Source organism: Podarcis tiliguerta (assembly GCF_965153285.1).
Source record: "Podarcis tiliguerta genome assembly, chromosome: 17".
Classification (NCBI taxonomy): Eukaryota; Metazoa; Chordata; class Lepidosauria; order Squamata; family Lacertidae; genus Podarcis; species Podarcis tiliguerta.
The window spans coordinates 36,863,098-36,875,161 of NC_139550.1; the positions used below are offsets into that span (position 1 = coordinate 36,863,098).

General features: G+C 45.6%; 1 protein-coding gene across 1 annotated transcript; it reads left to right on the forward strand.

The window, feature by feature from the left end:
- The first annotated feature begins 34 nt into the window (after positions 1 to 34).
- On the forward strand, positions 35 to 10,867 carry IDH3G (isocitrate dehydrogenase (NAD(+)) 3 non-catalytic subunit gamma). The gene is made up of 14 exons (XM_083420927.1): positions 35 to 1,214; positions 2,058 to 2,099; positions 3,069 to 3,080; positions 4,064 to 4,161; positions 4,305 to 4,417; positions 5,212 to 5,272; positions 5,901 to 6,033; positions 6,745 to 6,878; positions 7,264 to 7,366; positions 7,937 to 8,083; positions 8,430 to 8,524; positions 9,016 to 9,076; positions 10,052 to 10,147; positions 10,639 to 10,867. Exons 1-14 carry the CDS (start codon positions 1,146 to 1,148, stop codon positions 10,639 to 10,641), a joined length of 1,167 nt encoding a protein of 388 aa, XP_083277053.1. The 5' UTR covers positions 35 to 1,145; the 3' UTR covers positions 10,642 to 10,867.
- Positions 10,868 to 12,064: the final 1,197 nt, after the last annotated feature.

The following is a 12,064-nucleotide window of genomic DNA, read 5'->3' on the forward strand; positions in this document are numbered from 1 at the left end:
TCGCCGCGACACATTAGCTTCCGGGTTGATTCTGACTTCATTTGAGTGGACGTTTAAGCCTTTAACTGAGGGATAGAAGGGCGAAGGAGGTGCCCGTGCAATTGAACATACATTTGCTGCCGAATTTTTTTAGATGGGAGCTCTTAAAAACAACAACCACCCTCATGTCAGTGCTGATCGTTATAATACCCTCAGTATTTTGAACCATATAACGCGTGGAATTGCCGATGGCTTTTGAGTTAGGTTTTCAAGGTCTTTATTCATGGGAAGGCGCTGCAAAGCCTCTGTCGACCTCCGCTCTTACTTGGCACTTCGAAATACAGTAACATAGTTGTTCTTTTTATACATCTATATATCTTTATCTACTGTATACTATTTATGTTATCATTGTACACATAAATAATAAAACATGTACTGTACATGAGTAACAAAAAAATGGGTCACCGGGGGTGTAAAATGCTAAACATATTATTTTACAGTACCATAATAATGAGGTAAACCAGTTCAATGAATTCTTCAAAAATCAACTTGGGAAACAGAGTAATAGTTGTTTTATTAACGTTGCTGTAATAAGCAATTTTGTCGAAAGTTTACAGAAAAACAAATCAAAGACTTAATTCACATTGAAGTCCAGTATGTATCATTTAACTTGCTGGCGTTCCGTATAGTCTTCAACCCCGAAACGAGGAGCAATTTTATTAAGACGTCCTTGCTTGCACAGTTCTACTCTTACTAAGGATGCATTGCAGCTCTCGTTGCATTCAGTTGAAATCATAAATAAGCAAAAGCAACACTAAACGAAGAGCAGAATAATTAAACGAATTTCTATTCGTTTGGCGCCTACTGTGAGCCCTGCTTCCTTTGGACATTACGACCTGCTGGGCAAATAACTTATAAAATGGCAGCTGTGAGTTATTTATGGTTGCAAAGTACGAATGAGAATGCTAGGAATCCCGGAGAATATCCACCGGGAATTAAAAGGATCTCAAGCTCTGTCGGAAGAGTCAGGCTAGAGCAACTTTACTGCGCATGCGCTCCTCCCGCCGCTTGTGCGGGAAGACGCGGGTTCTTACGGGATTTCGTCACAGGTCTCGCGGTATCTGGTTAAGACTCCTCTTAATTCGCCCCCCTCAGAAGATTCAAGGATGGCGGCTTCGGCAGTTTTGTACACTGGCAGGCAGCTGTGGAGGCCAGCCTTGTTGGCGTCCCGCTCGGTAAGACGACGGTTTCGACTCGGTTGTGGAAAATGACCTTGTCCGGAGGTGAAGAGAAACCGGCGCCGCTTCTTGGTTTCCTCTCAGGGGAGTGGGTGGGCGGGCTGGGGCAACCGTTGCCATGTTTCCGATTGGTTAAGGAGACAGACGGTGGGTGGGACAAAAGGAGAATGATGCTTTCGCATTGGCTGGCCTCTTATGGAAAGGTTTTTTATTGGGCGCTTCCTTTGGGACTCGTTGCGTAGCAGACAATTTTGATTGGGCAATAGATATGAGACTAGGAGAGAAGAATTAAAGGGCTAAAAGCACAACCAAGGAAATTAAAGGAAAGGAAACAGCCCCGTTTGCACGAGATGATGATGATGATGGTGATTAGTAACCTCTGTAGTAATGAGTCTGGAATAACTGCCACCCATTGCTTTCATACAGACTTATTTATTAATTGCATTTATCTCCCACCTTTCATCCAGGGAGCTCAAGGTGATTCACACTTTTCCTGTTGCTCCCCATTTATCCTCAGAACAGCAGCCCTGTGAGAGGGTGAGAGGCTGGCCCACAGTCACTCAGGGAGCGTCATGGCTGAATGTGGATTTGAACCCTTCATTAGCAGTAAATACTTGATCATATTTGATGGGACAGTTGATCAAGAACACTTTGACAGAGCAAATATCCAGCTCTAGCTTCTGGCAAAGGAGAATAAGTGAAAGATCTTGCTCAAACCTGGAATTTCACAGAGTCAGGCAGAACACCTAGTGTTTCATTCCTGTCTTGTAAGAATCCTTTATTTCTGGATTCCCCAAATCACCTTCCTTAGCCTATACTGTTTTTCTCTCTCCCTCACAGGTGCAGGCTCTAACAGATGGCAGTCGCAGGAATGTGGCCTCGGTTTGTATTGCTTGTGCTTGCCATCCTTTGTCACAGAGAGATGTTAGGGGAGGCACTCTTGTCTTCTGTTATTTCCCTCACAAATTCACTGACAGCTGTCTATGGACAGATGTGGAATGTAAATGGTCCTGATGTGACATCTGTTTCTATTCTCTGTACTGATTGGGCACCTGAGGAGTTGGGATCACATCTGGTATCCAAACAGAATGTGGCAGTCTAGGACAGTTTCTCCTCTTGGAGGAAGATGTTCTAATGGGCTCTGCCATATTGACGTGCCTTTTCCATGTCTTCTCTCTGTTCAATTGGAGTGATAATTCTGACTTATTAACTGTGTAGGGAAATTACAAGGTACTAACAGCCTTGTACCTTTTAAAATCAATGGTTAAAATCAGTGCAGTTTTCAAAGGTTCAGTCCATTATCTTGATTCAAAATGGCATCCAATTTTATCCCAACATAGATGAAAACCTGCTCCTTGATTCAGGAACTGTTGTGCAAAATTTGGTTATGATATCTTAAAGAGGTATCCAAATGCATAGCAAGCAACTAACTTTCCAAAATACATGGAAAAATATAAAAGATCTGTGGATAACATTTCAGAGGCACCAGATATACTTTCTGGACCCTTGGAAGTTTGGTCTTGTAGTCCTTAATACACTCTGGCTTCCCTGTTCACTGAAGCTGGTGTCCGTGAGGGTTAGAATCCTGGTCATATTTGTTTAAAAATGAAAGAAATCTTTGACTACTGCAGCACACAGAGGAAGTCACACTCTGTAAATCACAGTACTATAATGGCTCTAAGGACCTAAGAGATTGTAAAGCACTCTGCTGGTTAAAATGCTAGATGAAGGATCTTGGCAAATGTTTGGTTAACAAAAAAATTTTTTTTTACACTGCTGCCTGTGAAACTCCTGTTCTTTTTTCTTCCTTTCCCATCTTCCCAATATCTGTTCCTGATACACTGGTTACAGCAACAGACTATTGTAAGTAGTTTTCCTACCATTTCAGTTTTAAACTTGGAGTTGCAGCCAATGGGTTTAAGTCTCCTATTCCAATTATCAAGTATTCACCAGGCTGCAAATGTCCCAAGCTGGATGACTGGCAAAGGGTGGTTGCTAAGACTGACACTACTGAGCTAGAATATATGGACCATGAGTCCTAAGTTGTTCTTTAACCTCCTCTCCCAAGTTGGAAATAGTGGGCTTAAACCTTTGGTTTTGGAAACACTGTCTCCTGAATGGGGTTTGATAAGCTAGAGTTGGGAATACTAGTGTCTATATTTACCACTGGAAACCAAAGGTTAGAGTGGCTAAAATTCAAGGCAATTGAGAATATCATGACCATCCTTAGTGCTGGTTGAATGTAGTGTAGCAAGCTAATAGAATGAGGTGAGAATGGGGTGGTCTGCTGGTTAGAATAGAGCAGCCGGTGTTACCTGGCTGGGATCTAGGACTCTTGGGGTTTCATTCTTCACTTTGAACAAAGAATCTATACCCTTGTTGTTTTTAAGCTCTCCTGATCATCAGAAGCTTGTCAGGGGTTCCTCATAGGGTAGGAAGATCCATAAGGGTGAACCAGCTTGTTTGCCTTCCATGCTTTGTATAGGCATAGGGAAATGCTGAGCATGTTCTAGGATGCTCCCCCTAGTTAGCAAGGGGTGACAGTGAAGCCCAGTAGGCCTGACCAAACACTCCATGCAAACTGAGTGGGTGACTTAGAAAATGCCCCAGAACCCTCTGCAGTGTGGGTGGGGGCATTTCATGGCAGACTCTGCATGTCAGTGTGGAAAGGGTTCTTTGGAGACTTGTCTGAAAGGCATTGACCTAGATGAACACGGCAGGGGTGTGTAGTTCCTGAGAACAAAGGCCTCCTAAGATTCCTGGGCAGGGGTGTGGCCTAGCCGAAAAGATTACAATTTGCAAGATTTTGTTCTAAACTGCCTAAACCTGCACCTCTTTCTCCACAGCCTCCCCCAGCCAAATATGGGGGACGCCATACTGTGACAATGATTCCTGGAGATGGTATTGGGCCGGAGCTTATGCTTCATGTCAAGGAGGTGTTCAGGTACAAATTTCCTCTCTGTGTGCCTCTCCAGATCTGTGCATAAGACCCAGAAGGCCTGCTTGTGTGCACTGACCTTTTTGCCTCTCAAAGCCATGGCTGGAATTCACCTTGACTGCCCCACCGTTCTCTTCTCTCTACTCCAGGCATGCCACTGTGCCTGTGGACTTTGAGGAAGTTTTGGTCAGCTCAGAGGGATCTGAAGAGGACATGCAGAATGCTCTCATGGCCATCCGGCGCAACCGTGTGGCCCTCAAAGGTGATCCTTTGCTTTTCACAGGGTGCAGAATTGTGCCATGTTCTGCATAAAGTGAAGTCGAAAGGAGGAGAAAGGGGTGTCCTGTGTATCTTTTCAGGGGGTGGTTGGAAAGGGCAGGTTTGTTATACTGGGCTGCATGGGCTTAGTAAAGGCCAGTATCCATTTATTTTCCAAAGCCACATTTTGGATTCATCTGGTCCCCTTTCCTTCTTCCCTTCTTCCCTCTTCAGTCCAAAACGAGCCTATTCTAGGTTTTGCCTTAACAGTATTTGAAGATGCTTATTTTTTTATTACATTTATATACCATCTCTGTCTTCCAAGGAGCTCAAGATGGTGTGCATGGTTCTCCTCCTCCCCATTTCATCCTCACAACAACCCTGTGAGGTAGGTTAGGCTAAGAGATGGTGACTGGCCCAAGGTTACCCAGTGAGCTTCATTGCGGAGTGAGGAGTTGAACCCTGGTCTCTTAGGTCACAGTCCAATACTCTGCTGCATTTAAACCTATATCTAATATTGCATCCTTGTGATAGCTCTGGAAAACTGGTGCTGCTTATTCCCATTTTGTGGATGGAGGAACTGAAACTAACAGCCTCTCAGTACATGTCTGACTGCTGTGGAATCTGAATCCAGATTTCCCAGGCTTGATATTTTATCCACGTTTGTTTCTAACCCATCAGGAAAGAGGACAATTTATATAGCTGCAATTTTCAGATTGCCCCTATTGGTGTGTTATGTTTACTAAGGCCAGGAAGTGGATCCTCTTATTAACTGGTTCTCTTTTCCTGGCTTTATAGGAAATATCGAGACGAACCATAACTTACCACCTTCTCACAAGTCCCGGAACAACATAATGCGGTGAGTTGAGAGAGAGGCTTAGCCCAGTTGCCAAGCAGAGCCTAAGAGTTGGGAGTGTGGTTTAGTCCATATACAACCATTCATTTCCATTTTCTACCCCTGTCTAGAGGCTTAAAAAAAATAGTGGAAGTGGAAGAAAGTATGTAAATGAGGCCAGTAGTCTTAATTTCTGTATTGCTTACCATAGTGATGCCACAAGTCACAGGACTGACGTGTTACTCTAGTATGCTACCAACACATTATATGCAGCTCTGCCCTCTGTTCCTCGGTGTGGTTTTCTTCTGGTCTGCTGAGCTGGGAGCACATTGGAAAAGCAAGCGACAGCATTCTTGCTGGTTGGGTGTGACCCTGCATCACAGCCAGACCCATCAGCCCTCCTGCTCCCAACCAGGTGTGCCACAGAATCTCATTTCCAATGATGTGGGTTGGTCATCATCCATAGCATACGAGGTTCATCTCTCCTAGCAACACGATACTCTTGTTAAGGCAATTGGCGAAATTAGGGAGAAGGTGGATCTGGGGCAAAAGGAACAATTCTGCTTTCTGAAGTACACAGAATCACAACAGTTGTTATTCTGAGTAGAATCTGTGCCGTGTGACCTTTTCCTTTCCCTCTCTGATTCCACAGCACAAATCTGGATCTGTTTGCTAATGTGATTCACTGCAAGAGCCTTCGAGGAGTGGCAACCAGGCACCATGACATCGACATACTCATAGTCCGAGAGAACACAGAGGGAGAATACAGCAGCCTGGAGCATGAGGTGCTAATTAGCAGAGGCAACCACTTTTGCCCTCTTTATTTCTCCCCAAATCCCCCTCCCTCCTCAGCCCTATTTGCATTGGGGCAGTGCTATTTCTTCTCCAGGTGGGCTTTTTCCCTTTCCTTTCCTTTCCTTTCCTTTCCTTCCCTTTCCTTCTAAAGAATACTCTCTGCTTGTGGCATATCATGATCAGGATTGAGTGGTGATGGGATAGTGGCAAGTGACCTTTTAGTGAGGTGTCAAAGATTGTATGATGGTGGCCAGCAACTGACAGTCCAGGGGTTCAGTCTGGCTCTCATCCTTCCATTCCAGGGATTTCTTCCTGTGATTACTTCCAAATGGTTCCTCCTGACAAAACCCAAGATGTTGGCAAGTGGCTTTTTTCAGTCACAGGGACTGGCTCTGTAAAAGCTCCTCCATACTAGCATATTCACTCACTCACTCACTCATTCACAGACATTTGCTTTGTCTCGTATGGGTGTGAAAAAAACAGGCGAAGCTTGCAGCTCTTGCTCAGTTAAATAGATGGCCTTCTATGACATTTCATAGGGGAAAACCACAAGCAGAGAGTTGGTTTCCTAAAACTGGCAAGCCCTCCAAGGATTGCAGTAATCTTTCCAAGTAGGACATCAGTTCCCACCCAGTCCCAACTGAGCTAGAGGTAGAAACTAGGAGTTTTGATTTTGCCTGTTCTGCCCCTGCCCCCTCCAGAGCGTCTCTGGTGTAGTGGAGAGCCTGAAGATCATCACAAAGACCAAGTCGCTGCGCATCGCAGAATACGCCTTCAAGCTGGCGCATGAAGCTGGGCGCAAGAAGGTGACCGCCGTCCACAAGGCAAACATCATGTACGTTAGGGAACATGTAGGCCTTTCTTCAGCGTACGTGTGTGGGAGCAGGAATGGGTGTAGCTGGGGGGGTGGGGGTTTTTTTCTGGCTCAGTGGTGTAAAGTGTGCCACAACTTGTGCCCAGTAGGAGATGCCTCAATTCTTATTTATGCACCCTGCAAATCAGTCCATTGTGCCGTGAAATTTTATTCCTAGGCTGCCAAGTCAGGGATCAGGTTTCTGTTCCGTGTGGAAGAGGTAGGCTGTACAGGCCTGACTGTACGCTAGCATCAGAGACCTTTCTGCTCTTGTTCAGGAATACCACAAACTTTTGCTGCCTCTACAGTTTGTGGTGCCTTTGCTGCAGCTCTGGCTGAAATTTCCCCCCTTTTTCTCCCATATTAGGAAGCTGGGTGACGGCCTTTTCCTGCAGTGTTGCAAAGAGGTGGCAGCTGGCTTCCCAAACATCACATTTGAGAGCATGATTGTCGACAACACTACTATGCAGGTACTTGGATGATGTTCTAGTTTTATGTCTAGCTGCCATTTCAAACACAGGACACCCAAGTCTTCTTTGTAGACAGCTCAAATCTTTGTGTTCTTCATTCTCTTTGGCAGTGCTGTTCAGGGATTCCCACCATAAGTCCCTTTCAGATTACCACCTTAATCCATTCACATGGATTAAACATTCACAGGAGTCAGTCCCAGCATTTTGTGCCCACAAGCATAACTTTGGGGTTTTTTGTTTTGCTTGTTTTTTTAAAATAGAATCACGAGAACTGGAAATGTCAAGTTTTGTAATAGTCAAAGCAATTGTTATAAAGGAAATGGAGGACATTTCTCAGGATTTACTTTGGAGGGAAAACAAGTTGGCTAATAATGTAACATTCTGTTTAGAATATGTGACTTTTGCAGATCATTCAGAGAAATTGTTTAAATTAGGAGTGCTTTTATGAAAGCTTCCAGGCAGACCTGAAACTACATCTCTGTTCTGTTGTGGCTGGGATGGGTGGGGAGAGGAGGGGACATGAATCACTACTCTCACCTTTACACTCACTGCTGTCTCTCATTTTCCTAGTTGGTGTCCCGTCCACAGCAGTTTGATGTCATGGTTATGCCTAACCTCTACGGCAACATTGTCAACAATGTCTGTGCTGGACTGGTTGGGGGCCCGGGTCTGGTGCCAGGTGCCAATTATGGGCGTGATTATGCAGTTTTTGAAACGGTGAGTTTTTGAGAGGGTGGTAGATGTCGGGCTCCGGTAAAGTGGGGTTGTGATTAAGAAGCACCGAGCGCAGGAATGCTACTTGACTGAGTGAGAAAGGGCTCCTAAGGCAGAGGCTCTGGCTTCCAGATGGGCCTGAGCACCAGGATCTCTCCAATAAGCATCGCCTGGAAGAAAACTGAGGGAGATGGAAGAGAGCAGAACACACCAGCAAAAAAACAGGCCACTTGTATCTTTGCCTCTCCATTATTCTATGTTGGTTTCTTTCATTTTGGAAACCCTCATGCTCCCTCAGACAATATAGCCTGCTCTCTTAATGCCTTATCTCTCTTTTCTCCCTCTTCAGGCCACGCGCAATACTGGCAAGAGCATTGCTGGCAAGAACATTGCCAACCCCACAGCCATGCTGCTTGCCAGCTGCATGATGCTGGACCACCTCAAGTACGTGCGCATACCCCTTTTCCCCTGTCTCAGCCGCCGCCACTGCCTAAATACAACTGCCGCAACTGTTTCCCCATTTCCCAACTATGAGAGCCAACGTGGCATAGTGGGTTAGCCTCTAGGATGGGTTTGTAGAACCTTTGGCCCTCCAGATGTTGCCGTCATCACCCCTGACAGTGCTTGCTATGGCTGATGGGAGTTGTAGTTCAGCAACATCTGGGGGGAACAAAGATTCTCTTCACCTGCTCTAGGCATTCCCAAGTTCAAATATCTACTCAGCCACTAAATTATTGGGTGATACTAGGTGGAGAGATGTATCTAAAATGTGGGAGCTAATGAACACTTACCTGATCATCTTGGGGAAAGTGAGAGACAAAAATGAAATGTTTGTCTCAATGGCAGATTCTTCCATCATAATAGGGGAGGGTGGGGGAAGAGAGACTGCATTTGTGCTGCTGTTTCTCATCGCTTCACTCTGTTGTTCATTGCAGACTGCACAACCATGCATCAATTATCCGCAAGGCAGTTCTGGCCTCTATGGACGAAGAAGAAGTGAGTTGTTTTTTCCCTTCCCAGGCCAATGGCCTATCAAGAGAATTGGGGATATGGGCTCTAAGGTCACCGGGTGTTCTTCTTGGGTCTGTACATACCAGCAGAGGACTTAAAAACCATTGTCAAATATCTCAGATTGATTTCTTGTTTGTTTTGGAGGGCATCCAAAATGTGACTTGCCAATCCAAGTCAGGCTTTTAGGGTGTGGGTCTAAATGATTCCTAGAGCAAGTGTGAAGGATGCAGCCATTGGGCCCATGAGTCTCTAAAGATCCCTAAGGCATGAGAAAGACAGCTGAGCAGGTACTAGTCCATGTGCCCTACTGGGGGTGCAGTTGGATCAGAGAACATGACCATGACTTGTATAGCAACGCAGGGACTTGTAGTGAGAAGTATATGAAGTCTGTGTCAGTTGGTACAGTGGGGGAGCAGAAGTATCAAGTTGGTGGCATTGTGGAAAGAGGGTTGGGCGGAATAGTCTATCCCTTCAATTGGTCAAGAGCCACAGGTTTCCAAGAGTGCGCCATCATATGTGCACAACCACAGCATGTATGTATGTGTCTGCATGTGGGTCTCCCTTGGTAACTGTCCTTACACTTTGAGTAGGTAGCGCATCTTCACTACTGTTGCCTATTTGGCATTTTCATTTGTGGATGCCATGGGAAATAGTTTTTAACTTGGCGATATCTCTAGCTCTCCCATCCCTTTGGGAACTGCAGTTTCCAGTGTTTTGCTGGGACAAAGGGATAAATTGCAGTGCAGATAACCAAATGTTCTAGTGGCTTGCAACAGTGTTTACAGCTAAATTAAACAGTAAAAAAATGAAGGTCCCAAAATGCATGTTTGGGCTGAAGGGGGTTCTTGGCTCCCAAAAGTTTGAAGACAGACTGCTAGTTAACTAATCTGAAGACTGTGAAGGGGCGGTTGTGAGTGAAGGTGGCTTAATACACCTTTTTTCTTTCTTTTTCCTCTCCAGACTCACACACCAGATATTGGGGGCCAGGGTACAACCTCAGCGGCTGTTCAGTCCATCCTGCAACAGATCAAAAAATCTAACCCGAACCTGGCACAGGTGAGTTGGGTAGGAAGGTGACAGGTTTGTAGCTCTCAAGGGGGGGGGGGGGGTTGAAGTGGAAGGTGAGGAAGGGAAGTTATAAGATTTTGATGAAGTGCAGACTTCTTGAAACCTTTTTCCAAGGTTTCAATAAATGTCATCATGCCAATGTTTTTGTAAGATTGTACTTGTTTGTCCTTACTGAGCAGCTTCTGCCTTTAGGGATTGGATGTAAGGCAGGAGAAGGAAGGGCAGGGGCTTAGGGGGCACTGGTAGAAGCAGAATTTAGGGGCTGCGTGGACACGAAGGATCCTCCTGCAACTGAAGCCAAGCAGTTTTAAACTTCACTTGTCCCTGCCTTAGGCTTTGCCTCTTTACAAAATGGGAATTTTAGTGATTAACCAGTGTGAGGTTGGGCAGAATGAAATAGAAGTAGTTCTTAGTCTGTGTAGCTAGCTTTCCTAAAGACCATTCAATTCTTTTTACCTTTGCCTCTTATTGTTTTTTAGTGACATTCTGAAGCCAAAGAACCAGGCTCAATAGCTGTTTGAGCTGCAACTGAAACAAATACCCCTCCTGTCTGCCTGAAAGAGGCCGGAGCAACTGCTGCCTGGGACTAGAACAGACTGTTCCATTGTGAACTAGCCAAGCACAAACTCCCATCTTCTGTATATAGTGTGTAAGATGGCAATTCATACCCACCTCACTAAAGGGAAATAAATGGAAATGTGAGGCCTATTGTGTCTCCTGCTTTTAGGCTGACTAGTAGATAAGCACAGCTAAGTGGATTAATGGTGTGGTGAGAGAGAACAGCAGGGGAGAGGGAAGTTTGGGGCTATGGAGCATGGTTTTTATCGTAGGAAAGGATCCTGGTGATTTACACTAAAGGAACTTACAATCAAGGACCAGCTAAGGCAGCAGCCAAATGCAAGGGCCAGACTCCCCTGCTTAGGGAAGGGAGCTGGCTGCTTCCTGCAGTATAACCTACCACCATGACACCTGCGGACTGGAATCTAAGATTGTGTCGGTTTTTAAAGAAGCAGGTTTTCTTGTGGCTACAGCTGCACATCCCTTTGTTCCAACACAGTACAGAAAGACACACTTAATTTTCAATGGACTTGGTGAATGTCAAAGAGAATGGTGATATAAAAGCTAAATTCTGCAAGCAGCATGACTTCTGCTGCTGCTAGCAGTGGGGAGCACTAAAGAGCTGCAGCCCACTAATGCTTTGCCCCCAATCAAGCACTGCCTAGACTTAAAACCCCATCTTTACAGTCAGGGACTAGAAAGATGCACTCCAGGGCAGCAGGAGAGGTCTATACAGAAAGCAGCTTCCTGGTAAATGGTTAGGTTCATGCAGACCTTGCTGAGCTGTCTTAGGTGTGGTAAATTTCAGGCCCACAGGCTGGATGTGGCACTCTAGTCCTCCAGAACTCTCCACCAGGCTGCATCCCATACCGGACCTGCTCTCTGTCCTTGAGTGCTTTTGCCCAGCTGGAATGGGTCCCTGGAACTGCTCATGTGTCTGGCTGTAGAGGTGTGTATGTAGAAACTTCTGGCTTCACACAGGTGCAGTAGGCGACAGTCCACCTAAGGTAAGAGTCACGTCGGTTGCTCTGTCAACTTTGCCTCTGACTCCTTGCGCTGCTTCCAGCCCAGCCCTCGGAAGTGTGTGTGGCCCTGGGCTGGGAGAGGCTCCCCATCCCTGGTGTATTGGGGACCTTCTAAGTTTGCTTTTTCTTTTACAACACGGGGCTGATATTTCTCAAGGTGAGTTGCGTTCTGAACTTCCATTCCATTCTGTGGCAGTGTGAACTTTTACCACCACCCTCCCTCCATAGCACTGCACACCCAAGATATCAATCCCAGAAGGGAAGTAGAAGAACAACTTTCCTTAGAGGGAGTAACTCTAACCCCTTTCCCCTCACAGGAGTT